We start from the raw sequence: 24,229 nt of genomic DNA, 5'->3' as shown, positions 1-24,229 counted from the left end.
TTGATATCACTCTCAGCAGGAGCTCCATGTCTTCTAACAACGGGAACACCTCATGATTCTGGGCTGGCTGCAGTTAATCAAAGGCCTGGCATCCGGCCCCGTCTGACTCAACTCACACACAAACATTTTACTTTCTCTCTCCTCACATATCATCTCACATCACACGAATACTGCTCTGGTCAGATAGTTTGCCTTTTTAAATCTACAGTACTAAAATTATTATTAAATCCTGTTGAGTGCTTAAAAAGAAGGTAACTGGATGTCTCTTGGCTTGTGAAGATATTTCACATCTCGTCCAAAAGGCTTCCTCACTTCTATAACAACTGTGTGACCCAGGTATTTAACCCAATGTAGGTTGCGTCTGGTTGCTGTCTCTCCATCTCCATCTTGTCTCTATGTTGCTCAAAAGAGTGTCTTTTCTCCACTTTTTTGAGAATGCCAAACTTGTCACTGGGATTAATAATATCCTACCTAGTTTGGAATACCCTATGATCCAGAAACTGACATTGTACATGGAAGCCATGTTATATCTAGCCATTAAACTATAAAGAATTTATATAATATAAAGAATAAAAATTTTCACATTTTAAAGTCTAGAATGTTTAATCAACCAACCATACAACCATCCATCCATGTTTACCTGCTTATTCAATTAATGGTAGCAGGGACCTGGAGCCTATCGTGCACGTGTTGCACTGTGGGAGAATGCCAGACCACCCGGAGAGAGAACCCATGGAAGCATCGGGAGAACATGCAAACACAACACAGAGAGGGGTCAGCTGGCTAGCAGGAGGCTGGCAGAAAAAAAAACAATCAAGTAGAACAATTAATCTCAGTGAAGTTAGTCCAAAGCACAAGGAAGCACCGTGCTTCCCAAGTGGGAATAAGCACAGACTGGAAAACCAGGGTAGCTGAGGCAGGGATTATATTTGATTGCAGACACGGATTCAAAGAGTAGTGGTGAAAAACAATCAGAAAAAAATTACACACAGTGATGTCATTTGTGAGACAAAAAAAGGTGCTGGTATTTCTGTGTGTCCACCATTTGAAAAACAATAAGCAACACATGGAAGTATTTAGTATTAAGTAGTGGAGTATTTCTTAATCATTCTTTTTAATTTGGAAAAACTGCACTCATTTGCTTTGCAATGTTCTTCCTCCAAGAAAGTTTAAACTGAACAACCAAAACACATTTAAAATGATATTTTAACCAAGTAGTGGCACATTATGTGATAAAACAACAACAACAAGTTTTTCATCAAAAACAGGCTTCTAGATGTATTTATCGGTGTCAATGGTTAGTACTGTTGCCTCACAAGAAAAAGGAAAAGCCTAATGTGCTGAGTGACCTTTTTATTTGGAGTTAGTATGTTCTCAAAGACTGATTGTTGTACATTCGAGCGTGGATGAGCTGTTTGTCTCTCTGATGTCCCTGCCTTTTAGCAAAGTCAGCTGGGGTGACTTCAGTCACCACGAAAACACTGGTTTGCAAAGCAGTTAAAAAACATGGATGGATTTATGTTCCTCCTGGTCAGGCATACCTGACCAGGAGGTCACAAACTTAAACAAAAATTAAAACAAATAGATGAGTTTATAAGCTGTAGTGTTTAATAGGTTGGATTCTATGTCAGGTTGTCAGAGTGATGAGTCCTGCATGATGTTATAAATGTTATAAATACGCTTTTATTTAAAGCATTGACCTCAGATGGTTTAAGAATCTCTTCTCCATTGTATTTTTCTCCGCTCTGGCAGGTCATAAATACACTCAACTGAAATGCACAGACGGCCTTCATAAAAACCACAACTGAATTTCTTTGAAGCAGGAGGCTGTTGCCATGGCATCAAGCCTTACATCAGTCTGCAGCATCATTAACATCACATCAGTCTCTGGTGATGGACAAGTGTGAGATGAGTCTGACATCCACATGGTGCTTGTAGCCAGCTGAGCACACCAGGCTGAGCACAGTGTTCTCTGCCCACCATAACAACCATGCTATTGTTAATTCCCTTATTCGAACATTTTTACCTTTAAAAATGTGCCCAGGATTTTAAATATTTTTTTTGTGTTCATGAGTCTAAACATAGAAGTGGTTCAGTCGGGTCAGGTAAAATCTAAAGAAACCGCAACAGTTCCTCAGACAGAGCTTCGTTTTAAATAAAAAGTTTTCAAACCTTTTTTTTTTTCTTTCTTTCTTTTTCAAACCTAAGTAGAAGACTGAATGGCCTTTTAAAAGGCAGCAGAAGTGCTTTGTTATACCCAGGCTTTATTTTTGGCTCAGAGATTATGTACTTGCTCTCAGAACGGTAAAAATTCTGAGAACTGAAAGATAAACAGCTTGAGGTAGAGGACTGTGTTCATCCTCCTGCTGAGACTCACAGGACATCGTTGACTGTTTTGCAAAAGTGATAAGCTCAAAAGTGCAGGATTTATTATAATGCAATAATTTTTGGTTTTCTGTTGGCTGCTTTGTAGCTTTCAGTTTTAGAGGTACAGACCTTCTTTTGTTGATTAACTCTGACTTTTTGTGGGCACAGGAGAGATGGCATTTTTACATTTTCTGCTCAGGCCCTTTTAAGTGTCCAGGATTGGTAATTGTACATCCTTTCAAAACAGATCAGAAACAGAAAACATCAAAGGACAATTGTTTACTCCCAACCTGTTTGACATTCCAGTTAATGAGTTTTTGGAACATTTTAAAAGACTTGGCATTTCATCAAAAAATTTAAAAGATTAATCTGCAATGAAAATAATCACTCGTGGTCAGTCAGTCCATCCAGGAATTTATTATGCTGCAAAGATGTAATACAAATTAAAATTAATCCCATCATTTTCTACAGTGTTTCAGAACTTCTTCAAAAGCCAGAGTGAACAAAGAAAAATCAAGGCTGAGGTTCCACAGAAAAAATCCGTCTGACTGTGATCTGAAATGCATTTTTAAAATAAATGTTACCAACACAAATTAATTGTTTGTCAAGTCTTATGACACTTCAGCGTTAGCATATTGTGTAGATGCTAATCTAAAAGTGCTGGCTGAGCCTGCACCCGCTCAACTTGCTTGTTGAAGGAAGTCGCACATTGACCATGGCGGTTAGCAAGAGGAAATTCATGTGTTATGGTGCCACATCATTGAAACATCTTTACTAGCTAATGCTAGCTGTGTTCCTCAGAGCAGTGAAAACAGTTCCAGCGGTAGCTTGCCTCGCCTCGCGTGCTATTCCCCATCAGTTTACTGTGAAAGATTCACAGTTTATCCACAACGTGCATGCGCAAATCACAAAAAAAGAGATGTTAAACAGTGACAGCTACAATTTCCTATGAGTACAAAAGAAGCAGAGCTTTGAGCAACAATAGACAACCGTGGTCACAAGATGGCAGTGATCTAAAGCAGGGGTAGGCAACCTTTTTGATCATGAGCGCCATCTAAAATTTCCTCAGAAGTCAGTGTGCCATATGATTGCATTAGCAATAAATTTAATAACGCTCTATATTAACAGTTACACACTATATAGAACAACTTTATAGAATTATATTTGTTCGCAGATGTTGGCAGCTATCAGCGAATAGTTATCAGCTATTTTGAAACAAAAAAAGACACTTTTTATCCATAACAGTAAATGTACTATACAACAGAAAATGCAAATGCTATTTATGGTCTCCTCACAACAATGATAAGAAAAATAAACTGAGCCAATATGGCATGTTTGTTAAAACAGAGACACAAATGTTAATGTGATCTCTGGTCTCCCACTCAGAGACACAGGTCTCCAAGTGTCCAGCATTCAGACGGCTACCTGAGGACACTCATGTGAGAGAAAATCTGCTCACACAGATATGTAGAGCCAAATACTGTCAATAAGGCCTCTGCAATGTTCTGAAGACAGTTAAACTTGTCAGGTAGTGATGTCCAGCAGGTGAAAATGAAAGCTCCATGAACACGCACAGCTGTGGATTCCAGCTGCATTCGTAGTTCTGTAAACTTTGACCCCCACAGAGTCGAGGTTTTCAGTTCAATCAGCTGTATTTCGATGTCGCATTAACTGGCATTAACTCAGCCAGTTAATACGAGACAAATCCAGCTGCTCATTAAAGCTTTCTGGTTTGATCAGAAAAGAAAACATTGGTCCATACACCTGAAAGTCCCGAAAACGCATTGTGTCTCGAGTCTACGGATGTATCCGTGTATTTCCGGGGTGCTGACAGCTCCTGAAGCATTTGTGTCGGAATGTGGAAATTTCAACATCACTTGAAAAAACTGCCAGCTAGCAACGTCCCTCTCACCGGTAGGCTAAGTTATTTTTAGCCAATTACAAGTTGAATCTGGTAGTTGGGGCTGTTAGCTAAGATACTGTCATTAAGAAGAGGCACAATTAATGTGTCTATGCGAGCTGATTTGCGATGTGCACCGCTGGCCCAGCCATTTATTTTTTAATGCACCTGCTCAGATTAATTCACTGCGTGTCGTGCCCAGGGCTGGACTGGGACAAAAAATCGGCCTGGGCATTTTGACTAGAGACCGGCCCACCAGGTATTATAGGACAAGCCATAAAGCCTTTGAATGAAAACAGATGCCGTTGTGACAGTGATGTACACTGTCTTGTTGGTATATGTATAATTTCTATACATTTTACATCAGATAAAAACTTTGGTTGTAAGATTCAGATAATTAGTTATGAAAAGCGAGACATTTTAAATGAGAATAAGAAATAAAAGTATTTCTTTGTGCCCCCCTTTCCCTGTTAATGCCCTACCTGGCCCCCTGGCAAAACTTTGCTAGACCCGCCCCTGCACAGTTACCAGCTGTCAGCTACATAGAAAAGGATCCTGGTGTTATTTGTCTCTCAGAAACAGTTCATAGCTTCCGTTCAACTCATTCATGTCACCTAAAAGGTAAACCTGTTTCTCCATCACCTGTTCAGCTCTGATGATTCAGTAAGGACATCTCCTGGTTTCATCTTCATGTTTCCCTCTCACCACATATCCAAACTGATATCATGACCAGCAGCTTTTACAGCTGTGGCTCCAGCAAACATCAGCTGATACTAGAAATTAATATTAAATAAATTCTAACAACAGCTGATCAAGCTTAAACATGCTGCTGTTGTTTAGCGTGACATCCAGCAATTTCCTCTTTCTGGCGCAAAGTGAGCGATAAACAAACAAGAGAGAAAAGCTGATCAGCTGATCATTGATCAATTTCATGATTGAAGTAGAAACAGAAGAGAGAGGGGGAGAGAACAAGAGAAGAAGAGGCAGCTGCAGCATAAAGACACAGAATAACTCCACCTTTGTGTCTTTTTCCATTGTAGCTGAAGTCCGGGACAAACTGTGTTCCTTTTCAGCTCAATACGAAACACCTAATATTTTCTCTGAATGTGGGACAATTCCGTTTTTTTAAGGAGCTGTTGGCAACTCTACTAACTAACCTTATGAATAAAACAAAGTTCACTATCAGTAACATAGTAGCACCCACCCAGCTGTATAGAAACTCCGTCATGCTAGCTAGTACGCAGTACGAGTTATTGTAACTGGCTGTAAAAAGTCAGCACAACGAAAATAAACTCCACCTAAACTTGGTTTATATCTGACCCAGATAGACTGCAGGTCATAACTTCTTACCTGAAGTTCAGTTCACCTGACACTCGGACCGCCGGCCGCATAGGGTCTCTCCTACTCCTGCCTCCCCTTTCCCTCATCCACCTGCTGGCCTCTGTGGCAGCTCCGCCATAGCCACCACCAAACAACTGAGTTATTTTTACACATTGGTCAGCATCTGGCCAGACCACCACCTTTCATTCTTTATACCGTTTCAAAAAACAAAAAAAAAGAAAAAATCATCGGCCCATAAAAACGAAAAATCACCATCAGCCCACCGGGCAAATGCCCGATGGCCAGTCCAACTATGGTCTGCCATCAGTTAACCCTTCGTGCCCAGGGTTGCTGACCCCTGATCTAAAGGATGGATGCAAACAGCTTTATGACAGCAGTGTCTGAGACAAATAGAGATAAATTTCTTTTCTTTGCTTCATTTTAATCGATGTCTATTTTTAGATTATAATTGTCCTGGTAGAATGCAACTGGGTTTTAGTAATAGCTTATCTTCTGTTGGAAAGCTTGGCTAGAAAGGTACATTCTCAGTACCTGTGGCATAGGTCACTTGTATGAGCTAATTAATTCCAAGTAACATTGAATTTCACCCACTGTAACTGAAGTAGAAACTTTTGGTTGGGCCACACTGAAAGCCATTTTATTTGTCAGAGAACTACATTAAAAACACCAAAAACATAATGGAGAAATTTCAGTTCAGTGACTCAAGCTTTCAGCGGTTAGCCTTTGTAGACGCCCTGTTTCCAACTGCTGTGTCAGCATTCACTCATCAGTCAAAGCTGCCACATCTCTAACTTTGACCCTTTGTAGTGTTAAAAAAAAAAAATCAACATCTGTGCAGTCGAAGAGTCTGTTCGTTTTTTGTGCCAGGCTGTACAGTAAACATTATTATTAACAAGGCGTCTATGTGGGCTGACTTCAGTTTAGAGCAAACTTTAAGTGGCCATTCTAGTTTTTCTTATAACTTAAAGTTAACACATTGACACTGTTTCTTATCTAATAGCAGGATTTGCCACTTATTTTATGAAAAAAAGTGAAATCAGATAAAAATAAATAAATACTAAATCTTGGGTACTGGTTGATGACAAAAATTATTCAAAAATCTAAAAACCTATAATATGAAAATATTTTAGCTGCATATTTTAAATAGTCATGTGTTAACAATATCCATTGCCGTTATTTATACAATATTAGCTGTTGTTGTTGCTGTTGTAAATGATGTATGATGTAGGAGAGTGCGAGCATGAGCTTGTGGGGAGTTTGGCCTTCTATGACTCTGATTTAATGAAGTCTCCATGGACGACACATGGAAGCCAAACAGTGTGCTTCCAATCCTTATTATCAGAGTAAACAGAAGCCTGCACACAAAGGGGCAGCAGCAAAATGCAGCATCCATTCTCAGATTCCACTAATCCCCGGTGAACGAGGGGAAAAAAGACAGAAGTGTGGGATGGAGAGAGAGTGTGTGTGGGTATAAAACAGGGAATGAAAAGAATAAAAAGAGGGAATACCGATATGATGTGAAGTGGAGAAATTGGTGAAGAAAGCAGACAGGATGAATTAAAGACAAATCATTTCCCCAAAATTTAGGGTGATGATTTGTCACTTTTTATTCCAATTTAAAATCATCCTAACACAAATAGTGTAAAGTTATGTACCCCAAGGTAAAGTTTATGTAGCTGAAGCATATATATGTGTGTGTGTATATATATATATATATATATATATATATATATATATACACAGGTCTATACAGGCCAGAACATCCAGACTGGCCAACAGCCTGTATCCACAAGCTGTGAGGCTCCTGAACTCTCTGCCCCCCTCTCACGGACAATAACCATATCCAACTTCTTAATAGCAATGAACTGGTCTGCATTGGTGCATCATATCTTTATTCTCTTCCCCCTCCTGCCCCCCCCTCTTTCTTAAATAGATAACTATTATATCTGATATCATATCTCACAGTACAATAATATTGAATGGGTTGCATTGTTGTATTTTGTCATGTTTCTCAGGTCTTTGTCTGAATTTCTACGAACATTATTGCTAAGGATTGTCTTATTGCATTGGAGTCACACTGGGTTAAATATGTACACTTGGGTTTTAAGGGGTATTTATTATTTTCTTCTTTTTTTTGGGTTGTATGGAAGCCCCAAACGCAATTTCATTGTTCTTGACAATGACAATAAATAAATACTATATATATATATATATATATATATATATATATATATATATATATATATATATATATATATGTGTGTGTGTGTGTATATATTACAATTTATATGATAAATTATTTTTATATAATAAAAATAACCTTGCTCGAAATTTGAGATCAGTTTGAGGTACCTTAGAGTCGATGGTTCTATTATTAAAAAAATAGATAAAGTAATTTGAAAATGCCGATGTAACACCACAACAGGTCACATTTTGCAGGAATTATTTTTTTTTTAATATTCTGTTTTTAAAAAGATTATTTTACTAAATATCAGTATTTATATTGACCTGAAATTATCCATGACTGGTCAGAACCAAGTATACATGCATACAGTACACACACACACACACACACACACACACACACACACACACACACACACACACACACACACACACACACACACACACACACACACACATGTGGCTACAGCTGGGTCTGCTCTTTTGCACCAACAGTCGCTTTGGTAACTGTCGGCGCTCCACATCCTCTCCTCATCTTAAAGTCTGTTCCTTTTCCTTTTGCCTCTCTTCTACATGTGGGTTTGACTTCCAAAAACAATTTTCCCCAGCATGTTCCATTCTGGTTTTTGCATGACATATCACATGCTTGGGATTATATGGCTGTTAAGACATTAAATTTTTATACAAAATTGCAAAATTAATTGCATTTCAACTCAAATTTACAGTATTTGAACCCATATAAGTCATTTTAGGTGAATACTTGTAGAATGCCTATTGGAAGCATTCAATGGGAGCTTGCTATATAATTCCTGAACTTTAATATGCATCTTGCTTGACTATCGCATGAAAACTTTGTCAGGATTATGCTGTCTTCTGAATTCTATTTTTTCAGATTTTTTTATTACACCTTGAAGTCGGGAGACATTCAAGATGGAAAGAATATTTATTTATATTTGATTGTAAATTTATAAAGAATTTTTCAGCTCTGCATATTTTGCTTTAAAACTCACCTGCAATTTTGTTCTGATTACTATTTTTTATTGTTTACTTTGTTATTTTTTTTATTGTAAAGCACTTTGATTTTAAATGTCCAATATAAATGAAACAATAAATTAATAAATAAAATACTTTTTTGTTTATATAAAAAAACTGGAGATCCATTCAAAGAAAAAAAAAACTAAAAAACTAAAATATAAATATTTTAGTAAGAAGCATTTTAACTGAAATCCAGGATGCCTAGAATTAAAGGTATCCCGGTTAAGGGCTTTCTACACAGGCAGCAGCTAGCAGCAGAGTAATGATAAGACACATAGAAAGTCATTGATATTCAGTCACTTAAAGCAAAATCTATGCTAGCAAGCAATTGTTTATAAATGATATGACACTGTTATATGTAGGATTTAAATGTTAAAATAATGTTGGCTGTACACAGTTTTACACAGTATCTCACAGTCTGGTTAGACGTTCAAATGTACTGACCAATTTACTAATATTTCTCAAAACTTTAACTTTATCCAACTTAAATAATGCACATTTAATTTGTAAATATCAACAGCTACCCACAGTGTGGTGTAGTTCCAACAATAGCTTTAAAGATAAAAAAAAAAGACATATGGATATGTGGAATACCATGCACAATGCTTGCTTTCTTCTTTGTTCATACTCAGTCACAACTGAAAAGCATCAAAGGTGGAGAAGAAATCACTCAAAGTATGGGTAGGAAAAGAAGTTGGGTTTGCTTAAAATGGGTATAGTGATAATTCATAAATCTGTTGCTATCCATTGGAACTCTGTTGCCACCTACATACATATAAATTCACATTAGTTACATATATTCAGTCCAGCCAGAACCTTGAACCCTCCACAAATCCTGAGTCAGGTGCTTTACAGCAGCGGTCCCCAACCCCCGGGCCTCGGACCGGTACCGGGCCGCGAGAGTTGAGGCTCAGGTGTGAAATGTATGGTTTTCAGGGTTTTTATCGGTTTTCAGTGTTATTTTGTCATCGTTTTTATTGTTAACTCTGTTTTCCTGGGTCTTTTCGCGTGTGTTATGAATAAATCTTCTTTTTTTCGGTACCGGTACTAGTTTTATTTATCCGCGACACCTTAAAGGCCGGTCCGTGAAAATATTTTCGGGCATAAACCGGTCCGTGGCGCAAAAAAGGTTGGGGACCGCTGCTTTACAGGACAGAAATTTTAATAGCAAAATGACACACAAAATACAACCAGTTGAGTATCTGATGTGTTGTGCCCATTTTGCAGTGTGACACAAGGACCGGACACACACAGCGTCGACAGTTGAATATTTACTTGCAATGTTTAATGCCAATCTGAGTTATGCAGTTTTCACACTGCTCAGCTGAGTTCCAGCTCAGCACACACCGCTCTCCTCCAGCCCCTGGCAGCTACTGAAAACGGGGAGGCATAGTTAGTGAGATGGAGGTCAGCTGTGTGGGTGAGCCATCCCTTGACACCACACCCTGAGCTCACTACTCCACCCCTACCCTGCAGCTGAGCCACGCCCCGCTATATGCAGCCTGACTCAGTTCGATTGCAGTGCATTGGCATGTGATCTGACCACAACAGAATTTAATAAACCAGAAGATAAATTTGAAACCAGTTGACTAAATCCGTCTTAAACTAATTTCTTTCTTTGCTTTTTAGAGGAAAGGTGAATATAAACTAAGTAGAATTTGAAACCGGTGAACAATCATTTGTTTTCTCATATTAAAAACAATCACAAGTGCTAATTTTTTAAAATAACATACATTTAAAAACAATACATATTTCCCATTATTTTGCCATGAATTGAATTTTTTTTTTTCTTTTATCCAACCTCAAACATTTCTTATACCTGCCTTTTTATTTTCATCATTAACTGAATGAAGTTCAAATGATGAATAGTAGGAATGCAGGTTCAGTTGAATGACCGACCCATCCTCATGCATTTCTGTGTCACTCTCTCATTGTCTTCTTTAGTTTCAAGACTGCGGATTCAGGTTTTGGCAGGTTTGTTGGGTCATGTGGGGGCTTTTTGCAAAGATTTAGAGTCTTTTTGTTGAAAATGTGCATGTCTGATGAAAGTATGTCATTAAGCTAGAGCCTCTTATTAACGTCCATTATATAGTTTCTAAATTGCTTCAGTGTCGTAGAAATCCAGTAAAGAGAACTGAATCCACTTTGGATCCATTATATCAGACATACATATTGAAGTCTTGTGTTTATCTTAATACTAACATACTTGCAGCAGAGAATAGCTTTAAAGGTTGTGTGGCAAGAAGATATTCTGTTAGTGAAGCTGTAAATACTGGAACGTTATCTTATATTCTTTGGTGATTTCTGTTGGTGCCTTTTCCGCATGTTCAGTTTTCCATTCAGGTTTTCTCTTTTCTTGAGCCCAAAACAGACTGGCACTTTCTGATGCATGCCAAGATAGCCATGTGTACTATTTTATGTGCTTCATACAAGTTACTTTAATTTTAAGGTGATGAAGCATGGAAACAACCAGGCTACCTCTTGTCATTTAGCACTTCTTCTGTGGTGTTTTAAGTGTTTTAACAAAAGAACTGAAATCAGCTCTTTGGTGAAGAATTGTGTGAAAGGAAGAAAAATGTATACTTCACATTTTACTTTATCTGCTGAACTTTTTTGATGGTTAACATGGCATGTGAATTGGTTGATTTGCTTGTGAGTACAGCAAATGTAGCAGTGTGTTTTGGACTTAATAGCCGTGAGCTTTGGCTACCTGGTGACCATTATGTCCTTCTGTTGCATGTCCCTCCTCCCATCCTTCTCTACAAGCCTTTATCAATACAAAACACCCCCACCACTTGATGTAAGAAGACTAAGCTCTCCCTGGATCTTTAAAGAAATCCGAAAAGCCTACTCCCATCAGTGTATTGTGCTTCTGTCTTTGTGAGGACGTGTAAGTTTTAGACATTTTTGGAAGATGTGTACATTTTGTATGAACATGAATTCAAAGAGCAGTTAGAGCAAAATATGTAAGTGTAAATGCTGGCATTTGATTTTACCTACAAAAAGGTTGGGAGTTAAATGTTCGGTTTTTTTTATGATCAAAGGATAAGTAAGGATGGTGACAATGCATCATGTAGCATGTTTAATGGTAAGTTTGGTAAACTCTGGAAAATTTTCTTGTGTAAAGCTTGTGTAAAAGTGTAAATTAGTTGAAAAAAAAGGAGTAGGTATTTTACACTCTACCGTTACATAAGTACATAAAAACAATACAACCCTTGTCTACTGAGAATCATTACAGTGAAGTAGAAGCCTACAGAACTCAAAACAAAAACTGCTGTTAAGAGCCATGCACACTACAGCAAGAGCATTTATTAAAATGCATTTTTGTTATTTTATTATGTTATTTCATTTCCATTAATTACTTCAGCTGGCCTCCTCCTACCTTCTGGCCCTTGATCCCCTACACTGGCTGCACTGTCCGAAGTTATGCCTTGGCTATGGCTGACAGGATAAAACTAGCCAAATAAATTCCAATCTAGCCTGCAGAAGGTTGCTTCTGCACATGTGTAAAAGAGTTGGATTGCCAATGAATGCATTCCTGTTTTAATTGAAAATGATAGCTGACTGGAATGATAGCTGAAAATTACTGGAAATGAAGCTCTGTGACCTTGAACATGCCACTTTTTCTCTGCTGAAGCTGTTCATTTTCAATTTACTTTAACAGATGTCACCAGAATCACTCAGCATGATTGTAATGTGTTACTTTAAGCCCTGCTGTCAGTATTACTTGCTATTTAAATGTATTAATTTATAAAAATGTAATTGTGATCGTCACCTTTCTAGCAAAAGTCAGAGAATATTTACACAAGATAAAAAAATAAAAAATAAAAAGCCACAAATATATAAATATATAAATGTTGCAAGGCTTTGAAGTCTCCCCAGTTCAGAGATGGCATAAGGAATATTAAATCCAGTCTGTCTCATGATCTGCTGTCAGTTTGTTGACAGTTTCAATAGCAAGGTCTTATGGATAAATGAAACAACAAAAGCAATATCCATGTTATTATAAATTGCATTTATCCTTTATAATTGTTGGGATCAGGAAATGATCATTGAATGTCCTCACAGGTATAGAAGTACAAATGTGTGTGTGGTGGGGGTGTTGCAGATGGGAAACAAAATGAAGAAAATGATCCAGTTGTGACTGCAGTGTGAATCTGTCCTTTTTTGTGCTCTCATGTTTCTCATGTCCTGAAACATGTATCGTTCCTCACAGCTTTCTTTTTTTTTATCCCATTAATCCAAGTGACTTTCCTGAACTGCAGGTAGAGCCCATTAAGACCTGACTGGAACCTCGTTTTTAACATTTGCTCTAATGGTTTTGGTGTTGTTGTTTTTTTCAGTTTGTAATTATGTTGTTGTGAATCCTTTTTAGGTTTAACTTTGAAGATGAAACTCCAACAACAAACTTTGATACCTTCCCAGCAGCCATCCTCACGGTGTTCCAGGTAAAACAAGAAAACAAAACATTACACATATGTGTGCAATCATGCTTTCCAAATGAGAACAAGAGCATATTGACACTATGGAAAAATAAAGTTTGTTATCAGTCATTTTAATTAGAGCAAATGAGGGGTCTGCATATCTCCGTGTGCCCTAATGAGCTCACTGATAATCCTTCAATTAACCTGTACTCATAAGCCCTCACTCTGTAAAGTAATTTAATTCTGTGCTCTGTGAGATTTGCATGCTCCTTTACAACCCAGCCTCACTCTGACTCTCGTTTCCCTCAGATTCTGACTGGCGAGGACTGGAACGCAGTGATGTACCACGGGATCGAGTCTCAAGGAGGCGTTCGCGGCGGCATGTTCTCCTCCATCTACTTCATCGTCCTCACACTCTTTGGAAACTGTATCCTTTTTGACATCACAGCATACACACAGTCAGAAGCAGTGCCCATCAATTACAGAAAAAATTTAATTGCAATGTAAATGCTGACCTTATCAACAGTAAACATTTCATTGATACATGTAAATGAAATGTTATTGCAGGGATGTTTTACTTTGGATCATGCTACAGCCAACTCATGTTACAAGTTAAGTCTTTCAAGCTCGTAAATATAGGCTGAAATGGGAGTGATTTCTCTAAAAAACAAAGGTGATGAAAGATGAGAATTTTTTGCCAGCTAGCAGTGAGTTCTTACTCTGTCAGCCGTCATGTACTCTTGTGAACTTGAGGTGAAAAATTAGGCCCTGCTCTGTCAGGTAAACTGACAGATCTATTCAGCATCAATTTTTCAGATTGCTACTAGTTTGGTGGGAAAAGCCAATGAATACTTAATCTGTCCAACTGTTGTTGCTCCTGAGTGCCGTTGTTATTCAGACACCCTCCTGAATGTCTTCTTGGCTATTGCCGTCGATAACCTTGCAAATGCACAAGAGCTGACGAAGGTAGGCGGGAAAACCAATCCAGCAAAAAAAAAAAAAACCCAAAACAAAAAAAACACTTGCCAGATGTTGATTTTTGAAACACAGTAAAGACAGATTCATCCTTTACTCCTTGAACAAATTTCAGTGTTGCTGAGACACCTGGCAGAGTGAGCTTTTTCAGCAAGCTTTTCCTGGGTTTGATGTGATCCTATTTTCATGGCTATATTAGGGTTATATATGGCTGAAAACAGATATCAGTCTTGGGTAAAATTTCGACAATATCAGATGACACAATTAAATTCTGATTGACTTTTTTTCCCTAAACAAAGGTCATGACTGCCTAATCTGATTTTGCCCAGAAAACTATGGAGATCTGTTGCAATAGTAATATATTCCTCTTAAGCACAAATTAATGTCTTGGTTGTCACTGGCTGAAGGATGAAGAGGAGCAGGAGGAGGCAGCCAATAAGAAGCTCGCTCTACAGAAAGCTTTGGAAGTGAAAGAAGTCAGCCCGATGTCAGCAGCCAACATTTCGATCGCTGCGTAAGTTTCTCTTTCCCCAGACAGCAGCGCTGTTCAGTCCCACATGGAAATAAAACTGTATGATACCTCTCCGTAGGTTCTTCCCTCTCAGTCTGACATGTCTGTGTGTATATTTGTACCCTGTTTGATTTGTCTGTGTTCTGAACTTCTCATCCACTCCCATTAAGTCAGTGCCCCTGTGGTGTTTCTTATTTATTACACCCTACTCTTTACCCTCTTTAATATTATAGGCAATTAAGGAAGCTTCAGTGAGTAATACATGTGAGTTTCCACTAGCAAATTTCATGATATTATTTTTTTATTTTGCCCTTGAATGTTGCTACCTGCTGCTAAAATGGCATTTTATAATCAAAGCTGTTGTTTGATTTACAAATGATGCAGCTCTCCATTCTGCATCTTTAGATGATAATCTCAGTAGTATTTTAGATATCGTGTCCCAGTTATTTCTCTCTGTCTACTAAAGTTAGTGAGTAATAATTAGCAAAAAATCATAAAAATCAGCGCAGATACTTGATGTGATACTCAAAGTTTTCTGAGGATTCTGCAGTCTTTGGAAAACTAAGTACACTGTTAGGAATTAAGAGTGTAAGAAGTATAAATAAAGTTGGGCACTGCTAATAAAATTCAAATGCAAATGACTTGAAAGTTTAGCAGGTTGCTGGTTTGTGTTAACACAATGTCATAAAAATTACACAATTGGTCTTCCTAGCAAATTCAACCCATGGCCAGACCATGCAATGCTCAGAGAAACATAAAGAAGTCCAAGAGCTACATCTTAGACTCTATAAGCCTCACTTAGCATTAAATGTTAAAGTTAATGACAGTAAACTTGGAAAAAGACTGAAAACGTGTGACTTGTTTGGAAGGGTTGCCAAAAGAAAGGCTCTTTTCTATAAAAAACAAAAAACACAGGAGCATGATTCTGGTTTGCAAAGCTGCATCTGAACAAACAGCAGGATGTCTGGTACATGCTCCTTTGGATAGAGGAAAGTGGAGATGTTTGAATGTAATACACAGTGCGCACAGTCTTTAAATGCTACATTTTTAAGTTTAAAACTTCAGTTTTTTTCTGTGTTGCTGTGAACAAATTATGGGTTCATTGCATTTTTTTTATGTGGTCCCAACTTAAAACCAAAGCAATTCACATGAGATACTCATAAAGAGCGAGTAAGCTTAATGCAAATCATAAACAGTGAGACATGAAGACTAACATTAAGCATGATGACAGAGACAGGGCAACACTGATAAAAAATGGAGAAACTCAAAGTGGCACAAGAAAACCAAAAGAACCCAAACGGATCAATTATTCGTAGCTATAAATTATCACGTCTCACTGTATTTTCCTATCTTATTCACTAAAACAGCAACAATGCATTGTCTCTGCATTGTGTTCGTACGTCATTGTTTCCACTTGTGTGTTAAAAAATTCTGCATAGGTCTTTTTGTGATGACATTTTTTTTTATTCATTTGTAAAACTTGCTCCTTAATTGCCGTCGTCCTCACTATGAGGTCAGTTAGAAATTATTACTGCCGTAAATCCCTGGCTAGCCGACTTGTTCCCCATTACACTGCTCTTAGTGTTATCACGTGGCCCTGTGCATTAGTTTCAGCCTTGTCAGACATGTTTAGTTTGTGCATTGAACAGTGTGCTCACACAAAAAGTCAGTGGGCTCATAAGAAACTCTTTATTTTTACTATCTGTGTTGAATGTGCTGTTTCAGAGAAACTCAGGGTTTCATTACAAAACTGAAGACAAAATCTAAGAATCTTCATTTGAAATAATTTTAAATATCTAAATATGTTTCAAATTCAACATTTCATTGTAAAATATAAGATTACATTTTCCTCTTCATATGTTTTGGATTGAAACTCCTGAATGGTTTTCAGTTTCAGTTTTCGTCATAAAGATGTCACACGTTTTTCCGTTGCTGTTGTGTTATTGAAGTATTTGCACAGATTAGTCCTTTGCTGTAACACAGAAGGCAGGGGGCAGGTGGAATGTCAGTCTTTTTGTCCACCTGCCCCCTTCGGATTTGTGTCTCATTTTTTTTTCCTTTGTTTTTGTTCTGCATGTACAGTTTTGTAAAGCAAAATCGAGATGCACTCTCTCGCAGGTCGTCCATCAGCAGCATTCAGTCACCGTGAGTTATCACTCTCTGTTACAATATTCTCCTCCTGGTCTCCTCTCCTCTCCTGTTTCCTTTCCTCTTTGCCTTCTCTTCTAGTCTTTCATCCCTTCTGTCTCCTTTCTTCTCTGCAATGCATTGTTTTTTTCCCTCTTTACATCTCTTCAAGTTCTTGTATCCTCCCACTTTCGGACAATCTGTGCTCTCCTCCAGTCCTCTCCTTTCCTCTCCTTTCCTCTGCACCTTCATAAAACTAAATTGTGTTCTGTCATAACTTCGTTGCTATTGAAGTGAAATGTATTTATGGTTCTTCTTTTTTAAGTCATTGAAACTGCACTACAGCAGATGGCACACGGTGCCACTGTGGTTTAATTTTGACTGTAAACTGTAGACTGTTGTGCCTCTGCCTAGCCTTCGGTGCCTACAGTAATAGATCTTCAGCTCTGTGATGTGAATAATTTGTCTATAAATGTTTAATTTCTCTGCTTTGCTACTACCACAGGCAGTTTGGCATTTCCATTCTATTTGTTATTGTAGACTCCAGGCTGTCACTAAAAGAAAAACACAACAACAACCAGCTTTTGCTCTCCCTCCTGGTGATCTGCTCTCTTAATTGATTACGGTGCTGCTGGAAGGCCATCGCACCTCTTTGAGTTAACACTGGTTTCTTATAAGGACTGCTCTTCTTGTGTTTTTGAGTGTGCATGTGCTATGTCACAATATCTCACCAGTTACTCTAGCATTTCTAGCTTTCATTTCTGCAATCGCCTACATGTATTTCAGTAGTTCACCTGTCGGTGGATACCTGTCCTGTCCTGTCTTCTGTCTCCCTGTCTGTCTCTTAGGAGTTATACTGTCTACTCCTCCCCCGCTCGATGTGTCTTGAGGTACAGGTGATAAAATGGAAATAAATGACCTAACCCATAAAACTCACAAATCATACTGTGAACAGGAGCAATATGCATTACATTGATGACAACCAGGAATATTATTACATTAAATGGATGCTCTATGTTTGATTTTTTTATTTTGAGAAATAAAAAAAGCTCCCATTTCGCCCCATAATTATTATCCCAGATCATCTTCTCCTAAACTCTGCTATTACCCACCGCATGATTTTCCTGCCTGTCACCCTGTGCAATGTCAGTGAGGCATGCCATATTAAGAAGTCCCAGTAAACGTTTTGATGTTGTCTGCTACAACAGCTGTTCTAAGTTTCACATGATGGTTGAAAAATACTTCTAAAATAAAAGTTTTAGTAGTAGCTGTAGTATCTTTCTAATAATTGACAAAACAAACTTATCTTGCATGTGGGAAGAGTTAAAAAAGTATCCCTACAGATTACACTGTTATAGTGCAAGACTCCCAATGTCCTGTACAAATAAAATACCATGCACCATGCAACACACAATGAGACAGGAATAAATTAGCATGTATATATGTATTAATATACATGAATATGTGCTTTTTATTTGGAATATAGACATCTGATAATACTAGAATTAATACGCTGTGTGGACAAGTACGTCAATCTGTAAGGTTTCAATAATCTAAAATTCCAGACTTTCAATAAAATGATGTTGTGATAAATAGCAAGTATCAATATTTATTTATTTATATTTTTTTATTTGTAAGCGAGGATTCATTGGAACTACTAATGTACATGGAAACGTATGCACACCTCATGACAACGTTAAAATGACCAATGTTACTGTTTTAATAAAGTTTACTGACGTCTTTAATAATAATGGATTGCATTTATAAAGCGCTTTTCGGGGCCCTCAAAGCGCTTTACAATTCCACTATTCATTCACACACTGGTGGAGGCAGCTACAGTTGTAGCCACAGCTGCGCTGGGGCAGACTGACAGAAGCGAGGCTGCCATATCGCGCCATCGGCCCCTCTGGCCATCACCAGTAGGCGGTGGGTGAAGTGTCTTGCCCAAGGACACAACGACCATGACTGTCCGAGCCGGGGCTTGAACCGGCAACCTTCCAGTTACAAGACGAACTGCCAACTCTTTGAGCCACGATCGCCTACAAAGATAGTTTTGGCAAGATAACACAAACCCAACAATTCCGCCAATGTACATGCTAAATAACAGGAATATCAAAGTTTTGACCCTCTCATTTTATTTTAATTTCTGACATGCACCACCATGCAGCAATACTCAATATAATTTGTTCCACAAATTTACAAAAGATTCTAAGAGTTGTCAGGGGGATAGATTACTGTGCATGTTCTTGTTTAAAGGACTAAGCACGCTCGGTCTGCGCACAGCAATGATAGTGAGTTGGCTAGTTTGTAATGCAATAACAATAGTACATGCCCATATTATAATACAGGTTTCTAAACCTGTGATTTATGTGTTATGTGGTTGCTAGACAACATGATGACCTTACAATATGCAACATAGATCATGTAGGGGTCTAAGATGTAGCTGTGGTAGGGTTTGTAGCTCAGCTTCTGATCGTGTAGGAGGAGTTCATGGACGGAGAGACTAGAATTTGTGTATTTTAGTAAGATAAATATCTGTAAGTAAATGCTCAATTTATGAAATTAGTGGAAAAAAAATCTCATCTTATTGGTTGTTACTTTCAAATCTGACCTCGGGTATAAACTGGGTACCTGTATTAAGTTTGAAATAGTTGTACATGTGTCCATTTATTATTATAAACCTTTGTTTTTTTTAGCAAACACTCACCTGAGTGGAAAACCTTTCTTTGAGCATATAAAATACTTTTATAAAATGTGCAAATCTCTTATATACCACAAAAAGCCTGCTTGTAGTCTAAAAGAGAATGACGCCTTAATAACAACATGTCAGATTTATACCAAGGAGAAGTGAGTTAGATTGGAGAAGAAAATTTTAGTCTGTGACTAAAGAAACTTAAAACCCTGCATTAGATTTATAATGTAATTTCAGAGATTTATAATGTAATTTCACAACATTTAAAAGCTTAACAGTGTAATATAAGACATACTTAGTGGTAAGAGAATTAAATGTCAAAATATCCAAATTAAGAATAAGGCTCTCCTATTTAGACACAAAAATAATGCTTCATGTTTATGAGGACATAGAATTATTTTCTGAATAAAATGCGAGTAAAAGTTTATTCATTTAACTCATTAGTCATTAAAGAAATTGTACCTGGTACAAACATATCAGGTAAATTTCATTTAACAAAACTCCTTTAAATATAACTGTTTACATTCTTTAACAAAATGACATGAAAAATGTACGTGTCATCGAATGACTTAAAGCCAACATTTTGCCGATAAGTAGATATTTTTTCGAGTGCACATTGCAAGAGTGTATGCTGTGTGAAGACGTGTACGAAGATTGTAAGAAAGAAAACTGTAAGAAAAATTGTCAAATTTTTCTATGTTGGTTTTGAGATACATATTCATGCATGGTAAGTAAAGGTTTCACCATTGCACACATCTGTGCTGACGCATCCATAGGCTTGTTTCTAACTCACTTATCCAGCGTCATTTTAAAGATAAATGTTAGAATTTGCAGATGACAGTGTGACTATGGGTGAAAGTGTGGATTGTAATGTTCACCTCATAAAGTAGAGCTAAACGTGTTGTATGTCATTACTTACTGCTGTTCCATGATCTTTTCCTGTGGGTTTTATTCGATGTTTGCAGCAAAGAGCAGCAGCGTTCAGCGAAGGCTATGTCAGTGTGGGAGCAGAGGACTAACCAGCTTAGGAGACATAACATAAAAACGAGCAGCGAGGCCCTGTACAACGAGCTCGACCCTGATGACCGCCTATTGATGTCCAGCGCCCTTCATCTGCACCCCGACATGAAGACTCACCTGGACAGGCCCCTTAGGGTGGAGTCCAAGAATGGAGACAAATCCAGCAGGGCCCCCGAGGGAGGGTGGGAGGAGGCAGGGGATCTGCGGCAGGATGACAACTTTCACACACACTCCAGGAAGCATCACCGCCACCACGACAGTAGCGGGGAGAGCAGAGATGAAGGAGATGTCCGGGGAGGGAGGCACCACACCCATCACAGCAGGAGCAGAGATCACAATGCTGATGGTCCACAGACAAAAGAGAGGAGAGGGGAGATGAGTCACAACCGCAATGGAGGGCAGGGGCACAGGCACCACCACCACCAGACCGGCTCCCCTGAGGAGGAAAATAATGACCTGCAGGGAGGAGGACGAGGAGGAGGAGATAATAAGGGGCATCACCACCATCACTCACATCGTCCACCTAAAGAGGGGAATGGGATGTTGGCAAATGGTGCACAGTCAGAGCAAAGGGGTAGAGGGGGAGGTGGAGGAGATAGTAATGGAGAGAGGAAGGACCGATGCTCTCGTACGGGCAGAGCTCAGACAGCTCTGGGTGGAGATGACTCTAAGAGGAACAAGAACGGAAACAGAGGTTACAGGTAAAGCTGCAGATTTTGTTGTTCATATAAAATGCTTCATTTTCAAAAATAATGACCTAATCTTTCAACTTAAACAACACACTATACTAATACACTTTATTTAAGTCGTAATGTGTCCAAATAACTTAATTAGGTGTATTTACCTCAGAATATGTCATAAATTATTGATTGACTAATGATTATCTCATTCACTGGCTGTTAGTTAGTTCTGACGTTTGATGATTATTTGACATCTTAAGTGTAAACAGTAATATGTAAGAAAATATGACATTTTATAATACATTTTTTTATAATACTTCTTCATCCCATTTGCTTTGGTCAAAAACCTTAGTGCAAATTTTGCTTTGTTATTGCTAAATGTGTAAATTAATAACTGTTTTCCATGTCAAGTTAAAAAGATGACACAACTCTGTGTCAGTGTTGCAAAAAAGTGAGTTTTTGCAGGTGGAAGTTCTGATTGCACCTGTAACAACAGACACAGCCAACAAACACCAAAGTGCTTTTGCTTTTTTATTGTAATTTTCTGATGCAATGTGTTTTGAACAGAAGTTTTTATTATTGTTGGTTTCATCAGCACATTTAATATATTACTGCTCCCAAATACAAACTGCAGCTCAGTAAGATTAGATTTTCGCTCTGCTTCCCATTTCTTCATTCCACATCCATGACAACACTGTTTCTTTTTTCGTAAAGCCAGTTTTAGACAACAACCTATCTGAGTGGACATTACCAGCACTCCATGTGCCATTAATGGCCTTTACTTGTGATTCTCATTTGATGCTTGACCTCGAATCAAGTCAAATAATTAACTCCACCAAAATTGGTTTCTAAATAAGTTCAGCAAAAAATATGAAGACACAGTTCTGCTGTCAGGTGTAGCTTCAGTCATAACTTGTCATAACTTAAAAAAACATTAATCCACTCTGAATTTCGTCTAAGTAGCGTGGAAAGAAAGCAATCTTTTCCCTGTGTGTGGGACAATTCCCACTAGGGATTAAATACCTGGGACTCTCCACCATTTGGTTCTAGAAGACCAAAGAAGCTTCTCAGATGAGAGGTGAAACCTCTTTAAGAAAATTAAAGGAGTCCAGCTGCTTTCTCTCGTGGATGACTGAGAGCCCACACAGACACACTTCGACTGTCTTGTTGTAGATCCAACTTTGAGGCCCATTTGTAGCCATCATCACTCCATGGGCGAATTGATCTTGTCAGCACATCTGCAACCTGGGTCAAATGGTTTTAGTTTGGGTTATGCACCCTATCATCGTATTTTTGTTCTAGGAAATTAGTCAAGTTTATTCCATTGAAGAAATGACAAAAACATGAAGATTTATTCAAGAAGACCTATTATCTTTTTCACACAAAAAACCATAGTGTGGCTTTTATGGTCTGTATTTACTAAAACTGCCAGTTGAGGGTCTGTGAGTCACCTGTACTTGTCCTTTTATTCACGCTGTTCAATAACATGTTATTTTTTTCTCCATGTATTGGCCTTTCTTGGACATGTTTGGACTGTAATCAACTGCACAAAGACTGATACTTCAGATTAGTGGCTATGAAAACAGTCTGTGCTTGAGACTCTTGCAGTCATATGAATAATAAGTTTTTACAGAACTGTATGCAGTCCTGGCAGAAAACCCCCCCCAAAACGAGGTATATCTTAAACTCAGATTGTTTTGATTGTTTGGGGTTCCCAGGAGAAAGCTTCTTCTCTCTAAAGAGAACATGGCAACAAGGCTTAAATTTGAAAAGCTGCATCTCAATAAACCACAAGAAAGCTGGAACAATGTCAGATGACACCAAAGTGGAGGTCTTTGTCCACAATGCACAACACCACATATCAGCACAAACAGCTATAAAGCACAATGGTGGAGGGGTGATGATTTGGGCTTGTTTTACAGCCACAGGACCTGTACAGTATTTTTAACTGAACAAGAAGTCAGACATACAACAGAGCAGCTGAAAAATAAAAGAATCAAGTTGTTGCAATAGTCCAGTCAGACCTCAACCTGATTACAATGCTGTGGTGGGGCCTTATGAGAGCTGCTCATGAACACCTGAACTTATTTTATACACTGATACTATATGAAATGTGTGTTTTTAGAGCTACCTTGTGCTTCTTTGTACAAAAGGGAAAGGAAACAAAGTTTGGGGGGGTTTTTGTTTTGTTTTTTTACACTAAACCCATCTTTTTTTTCTCCAGGGAGATGGAGCCAGATGCTGAGGAGGAGAGCTTTACCTGCAGTCCTCAGCAGCCTACAGAGGATGTTGACAACCAGAAGAACTCCACTAGGGCCAGCCAGGCTGGCCTCAACAGCAATGCTATCCACATTCCTGTCACCATCACTGCCCCGCCTGGAGAAACCACCATCATACCCAGTGAGCATAGTGTGTTACTGAGACGGGAGGTGGGGAAGGATAGGGAGGTTAAACATATTTGTGTTATATTAGCTCACTGTGTTACAAAGTTCAATCAAAAGTCCCCACATCTCGTGATTAGCAAAGAATCAAATGAGTGAGTAGACTTTTATCACACATATAAAAGCAGCCAAATATCCTAAAATACAAAATGAGCTGTCAAAAAGCACAGTTTTATTTCAGCTGACGATGAAGCCCACACGCTGTGAAAAAATCATGCCATAACACTTGTGTTTGGATGACTTTTTTTTTTTAACCTTTTTAATCTGAAGGAGGAAAAAAGAAAATTTAACTTTTTTATTCAGAAATACTGCATCTCTTCAAGGTGTCTGTAAAAGTATGTGTACTTGTTTGTGAGCTAAGTTAATATTCTTCCATGTGCGAAAAACAGTTTTTCATAACATAGCTGTCACACTTAATCTTGACCCTGCAACCACGATCTTATGAGAAATGTCTAATTAGTGAAATGATGTGTTGTATATTTCTGTGAAGCGCAGCTATAAAATGCCTAAAGAAACTAAAAGCCTGCATTTA

The 24,229-nt window shown here is 38.2% G+C and overlaps 1 protein-coding gene across 4 annotated transcripts in view; it reads left to right on the top strand.

Moving 5' to 3' along the window:
- The window catches only part of cacna1bb (calcium channel, voltage-dependent, N type, alpha 1B subunit, b), a 228,589-nt gene that overhangs the window by 143,376 nt on the left and 60,984 nt on the right, over nucleotides 1-24,229 (top strand). For all 4 annotated transcript variants that reach the window (XM_080876258.1, XM_080876257.1, XM_080876256.1 and 1 more), the window contains exons 16-22: nucleotides 13,203-13,275; nucleotides 13,561-13,678; nucleotides 14,150-14,217; nucleotides 14,634-14,740; nucleotides 16,820-16,882; nucleotides 20,522-21,277; nucleotides 23,481-23,656. In XM_080876258.1, the coding sequence (XP_080732384.1) occupies nucleotides 13,203-13,275; nucleotides 13,561-13,678; nucleotides 14,150-14,217; nucleotides 14,634-14,740; nucleotides 16,820-16,882; nucleotides 20,522-21,277; nucleotides 23,481-23,656 (1,361 nt within the window). The remainder of the gene's footprint in view (nucleotides 1-13,202; nucleotides 13,276-13,560; nucleotides 13,679-14,149; nucleotides 14,218-14,633; nucleotides 14,741-16,819; nucleotides 16,883-20,521; nucleotides 21,278-23,480; nucleotides 23,657-24,229) is intronic.

The sequence above is a fragment of the Rhamphochromis sp. 'chilingali' genome, assembly GCF_963969265.1.
Source record: "Rhamphochromis sp. 'chilingali' genome assembly, chromosome: 2".
NCBI lineage: Eukaryota > Metazoa > Chordata > Actinopteri > Cichliformes > Cichlidae > Rhamphochromis > Rhamphochromis sp. 'chilingali'.
The sequence above is the reverse complement of the archived record's forward strand: the minus strand, read 5'-3'. Positions and strand labels throughout refer to the sequence as shown.